Source organism: Arachis duranensis, chromosome 10 (assembly GCF_000817695.3).
Source record: "Arachis duranensis cultivar V14167 chromosome 10, aradu.V14167.gnm2.J7QH, whole genome shotgun sequence".
Taxonomy (NCBI): Eukaryota; Viridiplantae; Streptophyta; class Magnoliopsida; order Fabales; family Fabaceae; genus Arachis; species Arachis duranensis.
The window spans coordinates 49,078,173-49,090,139 of NC_029781.3; the positions used below are offsets into that span (position 1 = coordinate 49,078,173).

The 11,967-nt window shown below is 32.4% G+C and overlaps 1 protein-coding gene across 1 annotated transcript in view; it reads left to right on the plus strand.

Annotated features, from left to right (window-relative positions):
• Nucleotides 1–6,050: 6,050 nt before the first annotated feature.
• LOC107469942 (2-hydroxyisoflavanone dehydratase) overlaps nucleotides 6,051–11,967 on the plus strand; it is a 13,080-nt gene continuing 7,163 nt past the window's right edge. Inside the window, exon 1 of the mRNA XM_016089328.3 lies at nucleotides 6,051–7,157. Within this exon, the coding sequence (XP_015944814.1) occupies nucleotides 6,072–7,136 (1,065 nt within the window). The 5' untranslated portion in view covers nucleotides 6,051–6,071 and the 3' untranslated portion in view covers nucleotides 7,137–7,157. The remainder of the gene's footprint in view (nucleotides 7,158–11,967) is intronic.

The following is an 11,967-nucleotide window of genomic DNA, read 5'->3' on the forward strand; positions in this document are numbered from 1 at the left end:
CATCAACCATGGCTGCTAATGGAGCATCAGCAACGTCGAGAAGAAGCCGCAGGGGAGTAAGAGAAAAAAATTCTACTTCAAGCTCAGACCCTTGTGTTGTGCACGACGGAGACCTGAAGGACGATGTCGCCCCGAGATGCTTCTGTGGAGTTTATGCGATAATGTATATGTCGAGGACGATCAGCAACCCAAACAGAGTCTTCTTGGGTTGTCCATTCTATAAGGTAAGATAAAAAAAACCTAGGAATTTTGTTCTATTTGAATGGTGTGATATAGTACATTATTTTAGGAATTTTGATAAGGAAACCAACCGCATTGCAAGTTTTTTCTTTGGGTCGATGAGCATCTTGCTAGAATTGGAAGTAGTGGTTGCATCTTTAATAAAAGACCTCTGGTTGAGAAAGAGGCAGAAGTTGTTGAAAAGGAATAGGGATTTCGTCATAGGATGGCTGTACTGGAGGAGAAGGTTACTGTGCTAGAGAAGAAAAAAACACATTAGCTTGTTGTGTTGTTATAATTGTATGTGCTGTTGTGGCTGCCTTTTATGTATTTAGTGACTGAGAAATGAATTTTAGAAAGTAGAGTAGAAAAATGTGTTGATCCAAGTTTTTGTTGTGTATTGAAACATGCTGTTTAGACAATTTATGTATTATATTATGTATCTAAATGCAATTAAAGTTATGATATTAGTAGGTTGTTGAAATTATGTTGTCAATATCTAAAGAAGCATTGAATGATTGAGGAAAGTAGGCATGAAAGTTGTACATATGAACACATAACATATATGGAAAGTTATGTAAACATGTTTGTGACAGTCAAATTTTTTAAAAGCTGTCCAAAAAGAACAAATCTGTTCAATTGTATAGTATTATGAAACTTAACATCACAAAAGTAAGCCTCAAACACCTAACAAGTTTGCAACAGTTTATAAAATCCTAAGAGCTTCTCCAAAAAACCTAATTCTCCCAAAAAAAATATTGTTGTCACAGTCAAGTTTCCTAAATGCTATTACAAGGCATAGTGGGATATCCAAGGTGTCATATTTCTTCATGTCTGGATTGATGGATGGTGGATTAGGAATGAATTTGAACAGTCTTGTTGTTACTGTGCTTGCTGCTGCCAATGTCTCCTTGGAAGCTGCTGTACTCGGTCTTGGCCTGACTTGAGATGGTTGTGGGCCATGTGGAGCACCTTGTGGTTGAAGCTGTGGTAGTGCAGGCTAACTTGGAGGTGGGAGTAAACTGGGACAAAGTGGGGTAGGTGGCCTGAATATCTTCCGTTTGGGCCTGATTTTTGAAGTTTTTGGTTGAACTGTTTGGTGAGCTATAGATAGAACTTAAAGTGGAGGCCTAAATGGTGTACCTTTGGTTACACGACCTGGCTAGAGTTGGTCTGCCACGGGAGCTGGTGTTACAGGGCTTGGTGTTGCTGTTACAGCACTTGGAACCTGGTTGTGATACATAAGACAGTATTCATGAGACTTAGAATAAATAACAGTTTAAAGGGTCAACATTTCACAATAATATATAAAACTTACATCTGGAGCCTGGCTAGATGCAGCCTAGCTAGATGGAGCAGTTTGGGTGTTAGGGGCATCCTGTCCAATTAAGTTAACCAATGTTGATCATTACTATATAAATCCTCAAATATTGAACTAAATAGAGACATACACCAAATATCCAGATTACTAAGAATAAATACAATACTAACATCATCTTTTGGTGCTGACTGTGATAGTGGAAGGACAACTAGTGACTGACTTGTCCCACCTTTTTTGGACTTTTTGGTCTTAGGTTTTCAGTTGGGGTTAGATGGAGTACCCTTGCATGTCTTGTAATTATGTCCCTTTGAGCCACATTTACTGCAAGTTACCTTAAAGGATCTCTTCAGCTTGGCACCTTGCTGCATCATTGGTTCAGCCGTATCTTTTTGTCTGTTGTATACCTTTGATCTGTCTATTGGTCTCTTTATGATGGGAAGATCTGGTCTTGAATACTCACTCCGTGTCTAGAATTCCTGACTAGTCACCGGTTGAATAGAATGTGCATATGTCTTATGGATTGACTCCATGCATAACCATGGATGTACATATACTTCCAGTTGATCATGTCTTTTCCTGATTGCTGCTACTGCATGGATACAAGGCATGCCTAAAACAGACCAACATCATGCACTAGTTAACAGTAAACTAGATAATTCAGAACAATAAATCATATAATTCAAAACAGATTTAACAATTAATTAGAACTAACCAATCAGCTGCCACTTGTTGCATGAGCAGGTTTGCTTGATGAGATCCACATCCACCTTTGTATTCTTACGACTCACTTCAAATCTCTTACGTTCCTCATCACCTGTCCACTCTGCAAGCCACTTGTTGCTGGACATTATAAGACGATCCAGCCTCTTCTGCTGAACAGGTGCGAGCTTTCCAGAATAACTTTCTAGTAACTGCTTATGCTTGATCATCCTCCTCATCAGATAGAACCTAATTTCTTCACACATTGTGAGAATAGGCTTGCTTCTATAGTTTACTATCTTCGTGTTGAACACCTCACACATGTTATTTGTGAGGTTGTCCACTTTTGGTCCATGTGAGAAATAGGCCTTTATCTAAGTTGGTGGCTCAAATTTCAATAGATACTCCCATTCTCCCCGGTTAATTCGCTTGAGCTTTTCCATTTGTTCCTTAAATTCTGGTATGGTGGTGCATTTAGCACAATTCCAAACCACCTCCTGAATATAGAGGTCTTTAAAATAGTTGATAAATTTTTTTCAAATGTGCATCACACAATTTTGGTGATGGGCATTTAGCATAACTAACTTCAATGCAGGTAACAATCCCTACATAGCAATTGTATAATCATATTAAGTAACACATCAGTCATCATATATTTGCTACCCAGGAACATAGTATTAAAATTTGAATTTTTATGAAACCTAATTTAGATTTTAATTAATTATAATATATAATTAATTAAAAATTTTCATAAATATCTAAAATAATCGATACAAATTTATTTGATACGAGTTCAGAGAGTTTGTAAAAGAAAGGAATATACTAATAAAGATTGCATAGATTAAATTATTGTATAAGTTACATGAATGGAAGTACATGCTGCTATATATATATATATATATATATATAACTGAACTCATCAAGAAGTCAACATATATAGCATATTATGATTGGTAACTAGCTAATTAATTTGCTTTGATTATAACTTTAACTCTTATCTCTATAATCTTCATTACGAGTATAACAAGTTATGCAGCAGTAGTAGTACATTTATAGTAAGTACATTTTTACAAGTTATGCAACATTAACTTGCTTTGATTATAACTTTAACTCATATCTTTATAAATTTTTATACTTATGCAGCAGTAGTACATATATAGTAAATAAACCAGTACTAATTCATATCAAGTTATGCAGCAGTAATAGATTCATAGTAAGTAAAACAACAATAACTCATATTAGTTATACAGCTACTAAGAAATAACCTAGTATTCACAACACTCATCATTAAAGAATTACATAACACTATAGCAGGACATAAAATAGTTATCAAGTTTATCTTTTGTTGGTCGGACATAAAGTTCCAACTATGAGTCTGCACATCTCCCAAATCCTCTTGGAGCAGAGTCAAAAATCACTTCCAGGACTCCTTAGTTTTAGACTAGCTACTCCGTAGGCAACCACGTAAAATTGGTTATTTGCATCCTGAGCTACTACTGTGAGGAGTTGTCTACCATAATAAGTCTTCAGAAAACAGCCATCAAGATGTATCAATGGCCTACACCCACTCTTGAATCCCTGTTTGCATGCTTCTAAGCATATATATAGCTTATCAAAAACAAGGGAAGATTGAGGTATAGGAGTGACACACAACTTTGCCCTAGACCTTGGATTGCTTCTTAATATCTCAAACAAGTAATCTCTAACATTACTATACTGCTCCCTCTCATTACCCATGATTCTCTCTCTTGCCTCTCTAACTGCTCTGTAAACCATTTTTGGATGTGCAGTGAGTGAGAATTCTTCTCTGAGAAAGTCAATAACCTCACTTGTCCTCATATGAGGCTGTGTACTCATTCTCTTCTCAACCTTCAAGCTAATCCAATGTTGATCAGCCGCATTACTTCCCATGTCCCTTGCACATGTATGGTCATTTTTGTAAGTCTTCACCTGGTAACATTGCAGAGATTTGTTGTATGATAAATGAACCAGCCACGGACACTCATCATCCATGCATCCCACCCTCACTATCTCTTTGTCATTCTTAATCCACCTAAGCTCCCTACCCTCAGCAATGAATGAGTCTTTTACAACTTCCTTAAATCTCTCTATGGTGGCAAACCTAGTCCCTAACTCAAACCTCTCCTCTCCATGCTCATAATCATCATTAAACTCAGGAAATTTATGCTTGTTAGATTCATCATCTGATGAAATAAGTGTATGTAAATTCTCAGATTCATAATCATATACCGGGTCATCATCATCATCTTGGATCAGGCTCACATAGAACCTAACATGTTGGTCCCTGTTCGGTTCTGGGCCTTTGTTGGGCTGCACATTAGGATCAGGCCCAACATTCTTTCTGGTCTGCTCCTCATTGGGTCCATTACTCTGTCCCATCTTCTTCCACGTCTTCCTGTTTCTTTTAGTACCTATCTTCTTTGCATTTGTCTTCTTTGGAGACACAACTTTCTTCTTTCTCTTCATTACTCTCTGTCTTTTGCTACCTTTCTCATCAGCACTGGTATCATCATCATCATTATTACTTTCAAACCCGGGAGGTTGAGGTTTGTAGGGCTCATCCTCCGTACTCTCGTACCCATCATCAGACGACGAACTCTCATCATCTACCAAAACCTCTCCCTCATCAGGATTGTTACATTGCTTTCCAGCATCCTCCACAATCTTAGGTTTATCAACAGGGTGGTCAAAGTATACGTAAAACTTGTCTGTCTCTGTATTCTTCATTTTGTTCTCTCGCATTGCGTTAATCCTTGCATCCCCTATCAAAATATGCAGCCCAGACTCAATATCAGGACTCCTTGGATCATACCAATAAACTGTCTTGTATGATGGGTACCCCAACCCCTTGAATAGTGTGATCAAGTCTCCGAAATCAACGAAGTCCAGGTCCATTTTTGGAAACTTCTTCACCTTCCCATTTTTGTAAACCAGAGAGCGATTACTTTCTCTTACAAAATTACCTCCATGGTGGAACATAGGCACCACAAACACATCAACCATCTGAAAAAAAAAAAGAAAAACAAAAAACTGTAAACAATGATAAAGAATTACTCTTTTCACATATTAACAAGCAATGACCTTCAACATACAGAAACGAAAAATCACTCCAGAAGCTTTCTTTGCCCTAATGGTAATTCAATTTCAATTGAAAAATCCCAATACTTTTTTGACAACTTCTATCAACATGCACGATCAGTCCTTTCACAACATAGTTCATACTTGCATAAGTATTTAACCTCACAATCCGCTAACTAAGCAACAGAACAAACTTCTTACCTTCGGTGACGAAGACAGCAACTTAGACAATAATGGAGGCCTATTCAACGGTCACTGCACACGGCAAACGTCTCAGCCTTGGTAGTGATCTTTTTGGAGGGAGAAACAGAGTATGATGATCGTTGGTATCCTTAGGGTTTTATGTAATTCAGAAAGGGTGATATGGGTGTAATGGGTATTATAAGGAACTTTGTAAGGGATGAAAGCAAAACGACGTAGTTTAGTAGTACAGGGACTTATTTGTCCAATTTTGAAATGTAGCTTTCCAATCAGCAGTCCAGGTGTCAACCAGTCATGCCACGTCATTCGTACAGGAGCCACGTCAGACTTCTCCGGCAGGTCTGGTGGAGGCAATTCGATGGAGGGACTCATCCGTCCAAGATTTGTGAAAGTTAGGATTTAAAAGTATTTTTAAATGCTCATGAACCAAAATGTTGGCGGGACAAAAGGTCAGGGACTTATTTGTCCTTTTCTCAAAATAAAAAGTCCATTTTCTGGTTGCTTAGCTTGTTGGTTGTTGCTGGGTCACACGATGCTTCTTTCAAAAGGCATTTTCCTCCGCTTCATTAAGTATGCACCACTGGCAACTTTTGTTTGTTATAAACCGACGCTTCCTCCACCTACCCTCCTTCCTAAAAACCAAACACTAATCTTCTCTGCTCACACACAACACACAAAAATGGTCACCACCGCCCCACAAGAGAAGGAGGTAACACACGAGTTCCCCTTCTTCCGTGTCTTCAAAGACGGCACGGTGGAGGTCCTCCGTCCTCCACCGAAATTCCTTCCTCCCTCCGACGACCCCGCCACCGGTCTCCGCATCAAAGACACCGTCATTTCATCCGACCCTCCCGTCTCCGCTCGTCTCTTCCTCCCCAAAATAACCAACAATAACAAACTCCCTGTCTACCTCTTCTTCCATGGCAGCGGCTTCTGTGCCAGGTCCGCCTTCTCTCCAGAATACAGCAACCACGTCGCCGCCGTCGCCAACGAAGCCAAAGTCCTCGCGGTTTCCGTCGAGTATGGCAAGTTTCCAGCCCGACCACTGCCCGCGTGCTACGAAGACGCCTGGAGATCCTTCCAGTGGGTCACGTCGCACGCGGACGGAACAGGGACGGAGCCCTGGCTGAACGACCACGGCGACTTCCAGCGTCTCTTCGTCGCCGGAAGCAGCGCCGGCGGGAATATCACCCACACGCTGATTAGCCAAATCGGAAAAACAGGATCTCCGCCGGGAGTGAGGGTAGAGGGTGCGATTATGGTCCACCCTTTCTTTGGTGGACTAGGGGACGATGCGCAGTGGCTGTTCATGTGTAAGGATAACAAGGGGCCGGAGGATCCGAGGCTGAAGCCGGCGGAGGAGGATTTAAGGAGGCTTGGGTGTGAGAGGGTGTTGGTGTGTGTGGCGGAGAAGGATTCGTTGATGGTTGCCGGAAAGAACTACGTTGAGGCGTTGAAGAAGAGTGGTTGGGGTGGGAGTATTGAGCTTGTTATTCATTGGGGTATGACACATAGTCAACACGTTCACTTCCCAGATCAAGGGAATTCTCGTGAAGTTTTGCGAAAGTTTGCTTCTTTCATCCATCAACAACCATGAAGGTCATGAAACAAATTCTTGGTATGCTGCTACTAAATTACTCTTGATGCGTATCCTTCCTTTCTTTTTATCTTTTTTCTCTAAGTGAGTATAAGGCCAATAGGAGACTACTCACTAAAATGACTAAAATTGATGGTTTGTCTATCAAGAATCTATAAAAAGCTATATAATTTTCATTCATATGTTACCTGGTATATCTCATTCTTTAATTTTACCTATATTAAGTCATTGTAAAAATGTGTATCGTATGAATTACATGGTAAAAAATGAGTGTGTAGATCTAGTGGAGAAAATATAAAAGTGAGGATTCAGTTGCTCAACAGTATTAACTTTACTAGTAACTAAGACATTAATTCGATTTTGTGATTTAAAATTGTAAGACTAAGTTGATAATTAGATGGATCTAAAGAACTAATTTAAGTGTTATTTCTTTTTTTTTTAATTTAAAAGAGTGAAACTAGAACCTGAAATTTTTAAGTGATAATTTAAGCGTTATTTCATGCACCAATTTTTTAAATAAATTATAAAAGTAAATTTATCGATTTAAAAATTAATTATTATATTTAAAATATATTTAAAATGAGTAATTTCTCAAATAATTTTGTTAAATTATTTCATCGTTTATTTAATTGTGTTTACATATATTTTATAAGAGTTTTGCTAACTTGTGTCCTAAAGATATAGATTAAGCACATATCATAATCATAAAAGAAATGTTTTATAGGATAACTAAATAAAACAAAATAAAAACTGAAATCTTACAGCATTAAACTAAAACACATGATCATCGCAATGATATAATGGAAGAAGAAAACTTGTTCTCTGATTAAATAATAGGGCAAGGATTAGATATTGATAAACTTTTTATTATAAATAATTGAGAAATAGTTTTAATTATAAAATAGGTTTTGCTATCGTATGCCCCTTAGAACATAAGTTAAGAAACATTAATTGTATTAATTTGTATCCACTAATTATAAATTTGTGTCATTTAGTAAGTAATTGACTTAATTAATATCACTTTTTTCATATTTTTATGACTAAATTAATTCTTAAAATTTTAATTAAATTATTAATTTTTTTTTCAAAATTGTTATGAGTACAATTTAATTTTTGACTCAAATATATAAATTTTTTATTTTTTATTTTTCTTTTATCACTACAACATAATATCTATATATTATGAGTATAATTTAATTTTTGATTCAAGCATAAGTATTTTTTTTAATCTTTCTCTTACGACGTACTACAACGTAATATCTATAATAGAGTAATTAAAAATAATAATTTTACAAAAATTGATATAAATATATTAAATTATCATCTAGGAAAAATCTTTTGAAAAACATTACTATAAAGATTTATTTTGTACAGATTATATTTTTGTGGTTGAAAATAGCTATACGTATGTATCATTTATCAATAAGTGTCACTAATATTATTAAATAATAATTTGTATGGTTTAAAATGAATATCTGTATTTTTTTGTATAAATTTACATCTTTATACTATAATTGACCAAATTCTTAATATTACATAAAAATAAATAAAGTCAGTGCAACATGATAACAAATAAGATTAGAGCTAAATGTAATTTAGTTAGAAAAATATAAAATAACAATAATTAGAAATATTACTTGATCTTTCAAATAGAGTATTGAATTTAAATTAATATCTTTTGGAGTGATTTTTTTTTTTTTGAGGGGTTGAAAAATATGAAAAGGTATCTAATTTGGCACTAATATTTTAGACGATAATTTTAAAAGAAAGTTTATACATATGTTTGAGTTAAAAATTAAATTGTATTAATAATTTTTTGGAAAATTTTTTTAATAATGTAACTAGAATTTTAAGAGTTAATTTAACCATAAAAAATAAGAAAAAATCTTATTAATTAAGTAAACCAAAAAATTATTAATTAATATAAAAATTCTTTCAATATATATTTATATTTTAATATGTATTTTATACTGATATCTGACTTTAGGCTTTGTTTGATATAGAAAAGAAAATAAAAAGAAAGAAAATAAGAGGAAAGAAGATAGAAGAAAAATTAGAGTTATTTTTATATTATTTAGATGAAGAGAAAATAGATAAAAAGAAAATAAAGAGAATTTTTTTTTATTTGGATAGAAAAAAAAGTAAGAAAAAAAATCATAATAGTATAAAATTACATTAATATTCTTATCTTTATTATATATAAATTATAATTTATTAATGATAAGAGTAAATATGTAATTTTATTCATATTTATCACATTTCTCTTTATTTTTATCTCATTTGTAGAAAAAAAAATAATTTAATAAATTTTACACTAATTTTATTTTTTTTAATTTTTTTTCTTATTCAAACAATAAAAATTTTATTTTTTCATCTATTTTTTTATTTTCTTTTCCATCAAATTTCCTTGTTAGTGACTGATGTTAATACAAAGCATTACTCAAAATTTTATGCTATTTATATCACGTGTTCAAAGAGGGCCGCACCAACCACCCCATCCACCAAACATTTGTAGCCAATTATAAATTGCCAAGTGTCTTGGAATCAATTGCCTCAAGAACTTTTGGATTCGCAAATCTAACTGTTCAATTGGGCTTTCAGCGTATCCTTACCGTTGTATCCTTAAAATTCATATTTGCATTTCTAGAAAGAAGAGCCAAGTTTTAAATTGCCTCAAGAAATCTTCGGACTCATAAATCTAACTTTTCTACAACTCTACTGGCTTTCAATGGGTGCTTGGCTTTCTGTTACATCCTTAAAATTCAAATTTGCATTTCTTGAAGGAAGAGCCAAGTTGTTTAGAGAATCTTTTGCTCCTCGAACGTGACGTGGCTTTTGGCAGATGTGTGGATGGATCCAATGAAATTGGATTTATTCTAATTTAGATTGACCTTAAATATTTATTGGATTTAATTTTATATTTGAATTCAACTTTAGAGTAGATAAAATTTTATCATATTCGGATAACAATTATATCAGATTTAAATTAAATAAAAATTAAATCTAAAATTATTAAAATTTATAATACAAAATAAAATAAAATTTTAAAATAAACAGTATAAATGACAACATCTAACCTAAAATAAACAAATATAAAACACATTTAAGAGTGAAAACTCCAGAATCTAAACACTAATAAGAATCTATAACTGTAATAAAAAATAACAACACTAATAAAAATCCAAGAAAATACATATTGTATTGTCATATACTCATAGCACAATTCATTAGCACTCCAAAATATAGAAAAGTGAGCAGGTTAGTTGTAAACAATAAAAAAAAATTTGGATTCTTAAAACCATGAAAAATACGTAACAACAATTCGAAGATATAAACTTAACAAAAAAGAGAAGAAGGAACAAAATAACCTAGGATTCTTATACCTGGTCGGGTCTAGGTAGTTCAATCTCTGTTCTAAATCTGATTAAGGGTGTGTGTGATTTTGCGTTAAAAGGAAAAAAAAGTATGTTTGAGTGCATTGAACGCTTCCTCTTTTTGTTTAGATACTTTTTTTTCTTTAAACGCCAACACGTGATTTTAGGTTTTTAATGTGTATTTATAAGAAGCTAGAAATTGTAGCTTCTGCGTTTAGATAAACACGTTAGGATTGGATTTATTTTGTTTTATCAATTCTAACCTTTACTTTTTTGTTTGTAGTCCTTTTAGTATTCAAATATTTTAAATATATAATTATATTTTTTTATTAAATTTTTACTTTTGATTTTGTATAAAAAAATATTTTTGTTTGACTTTGTTAAAATTTGTAAGTGTAATTCTTGTATATTAATTTATTATTATAATTTTGTTATAATATAAATTATTGATCTCATTAAAAAGAATTATAGAGAGTATTAAAAAAATTATAAGTAATATGATTTAATAAAGTACATTTTGATATATTTTTTATATATTATTTTTGCTTTTGATATAAAAATATATTTTGTCAATTTTATATATTATTTTTATTTTAGTAAGTAAATATTAATTTTATTATAAAATTAATTAATAATATTTATTTAAATAAATAAATTAAAATGATAGAATAATATAAAAAATTTATTTAATTTGATGTCTATTTTAATAATTTTTTATCTAAAAGTAATTTTGAGTAGTGTAATCCAAACAATATTTACTTTACTATAATCCATTTTGATAGAAGATTACCAAACATAAATCATTTTAACACAAACTCATTTTTTATCAAAATCAAATTTACAAAATTAATTTTATACAAACTCCTGTTTATAAACTGAAATTCAAACACACACTAAATTGGTTTACTGAGATGGAATTTTTGTTTTGGGATTTAATCGGATTGTTTTGAACGGAAACAAAACTTCTCTAAATTCTTTAAATTCAGACCAAGTCTTTGTATCGGATCAGATCATGTACACCTTTTTTTTTTTGTTGCCAAACCAATTTAGACATTGACTTTTACGTTCTTATATTTTGAGATATTAAATTAAATAATATATCAATAACTTATTTTAATTAATTTTTAAAATATTATTTTGCACATTTAAGAAATTATTATTAAATTTAAACAAACGTATTATTTCTGTAATTTTACTTTGTTGTTTGTATACTTTTTGTATTCTTAAATTTAGTATGTGCGTAAGTATAATTTAATTTTGATTTTCAAATAAATTTATTATTAAAACATATATTTAGCAATCTTATTGTTAAAATTTAAATTTAAATACTCTTCAATCAAGTAGATTTTGTATTTTATTGTAATTATTTTATAATACCAATACTAAATACTTATTCTAAAATTTTTTAATAAAAATAATTTTTTATTAAATTTATATAATTTTTTAAATGGTATTAA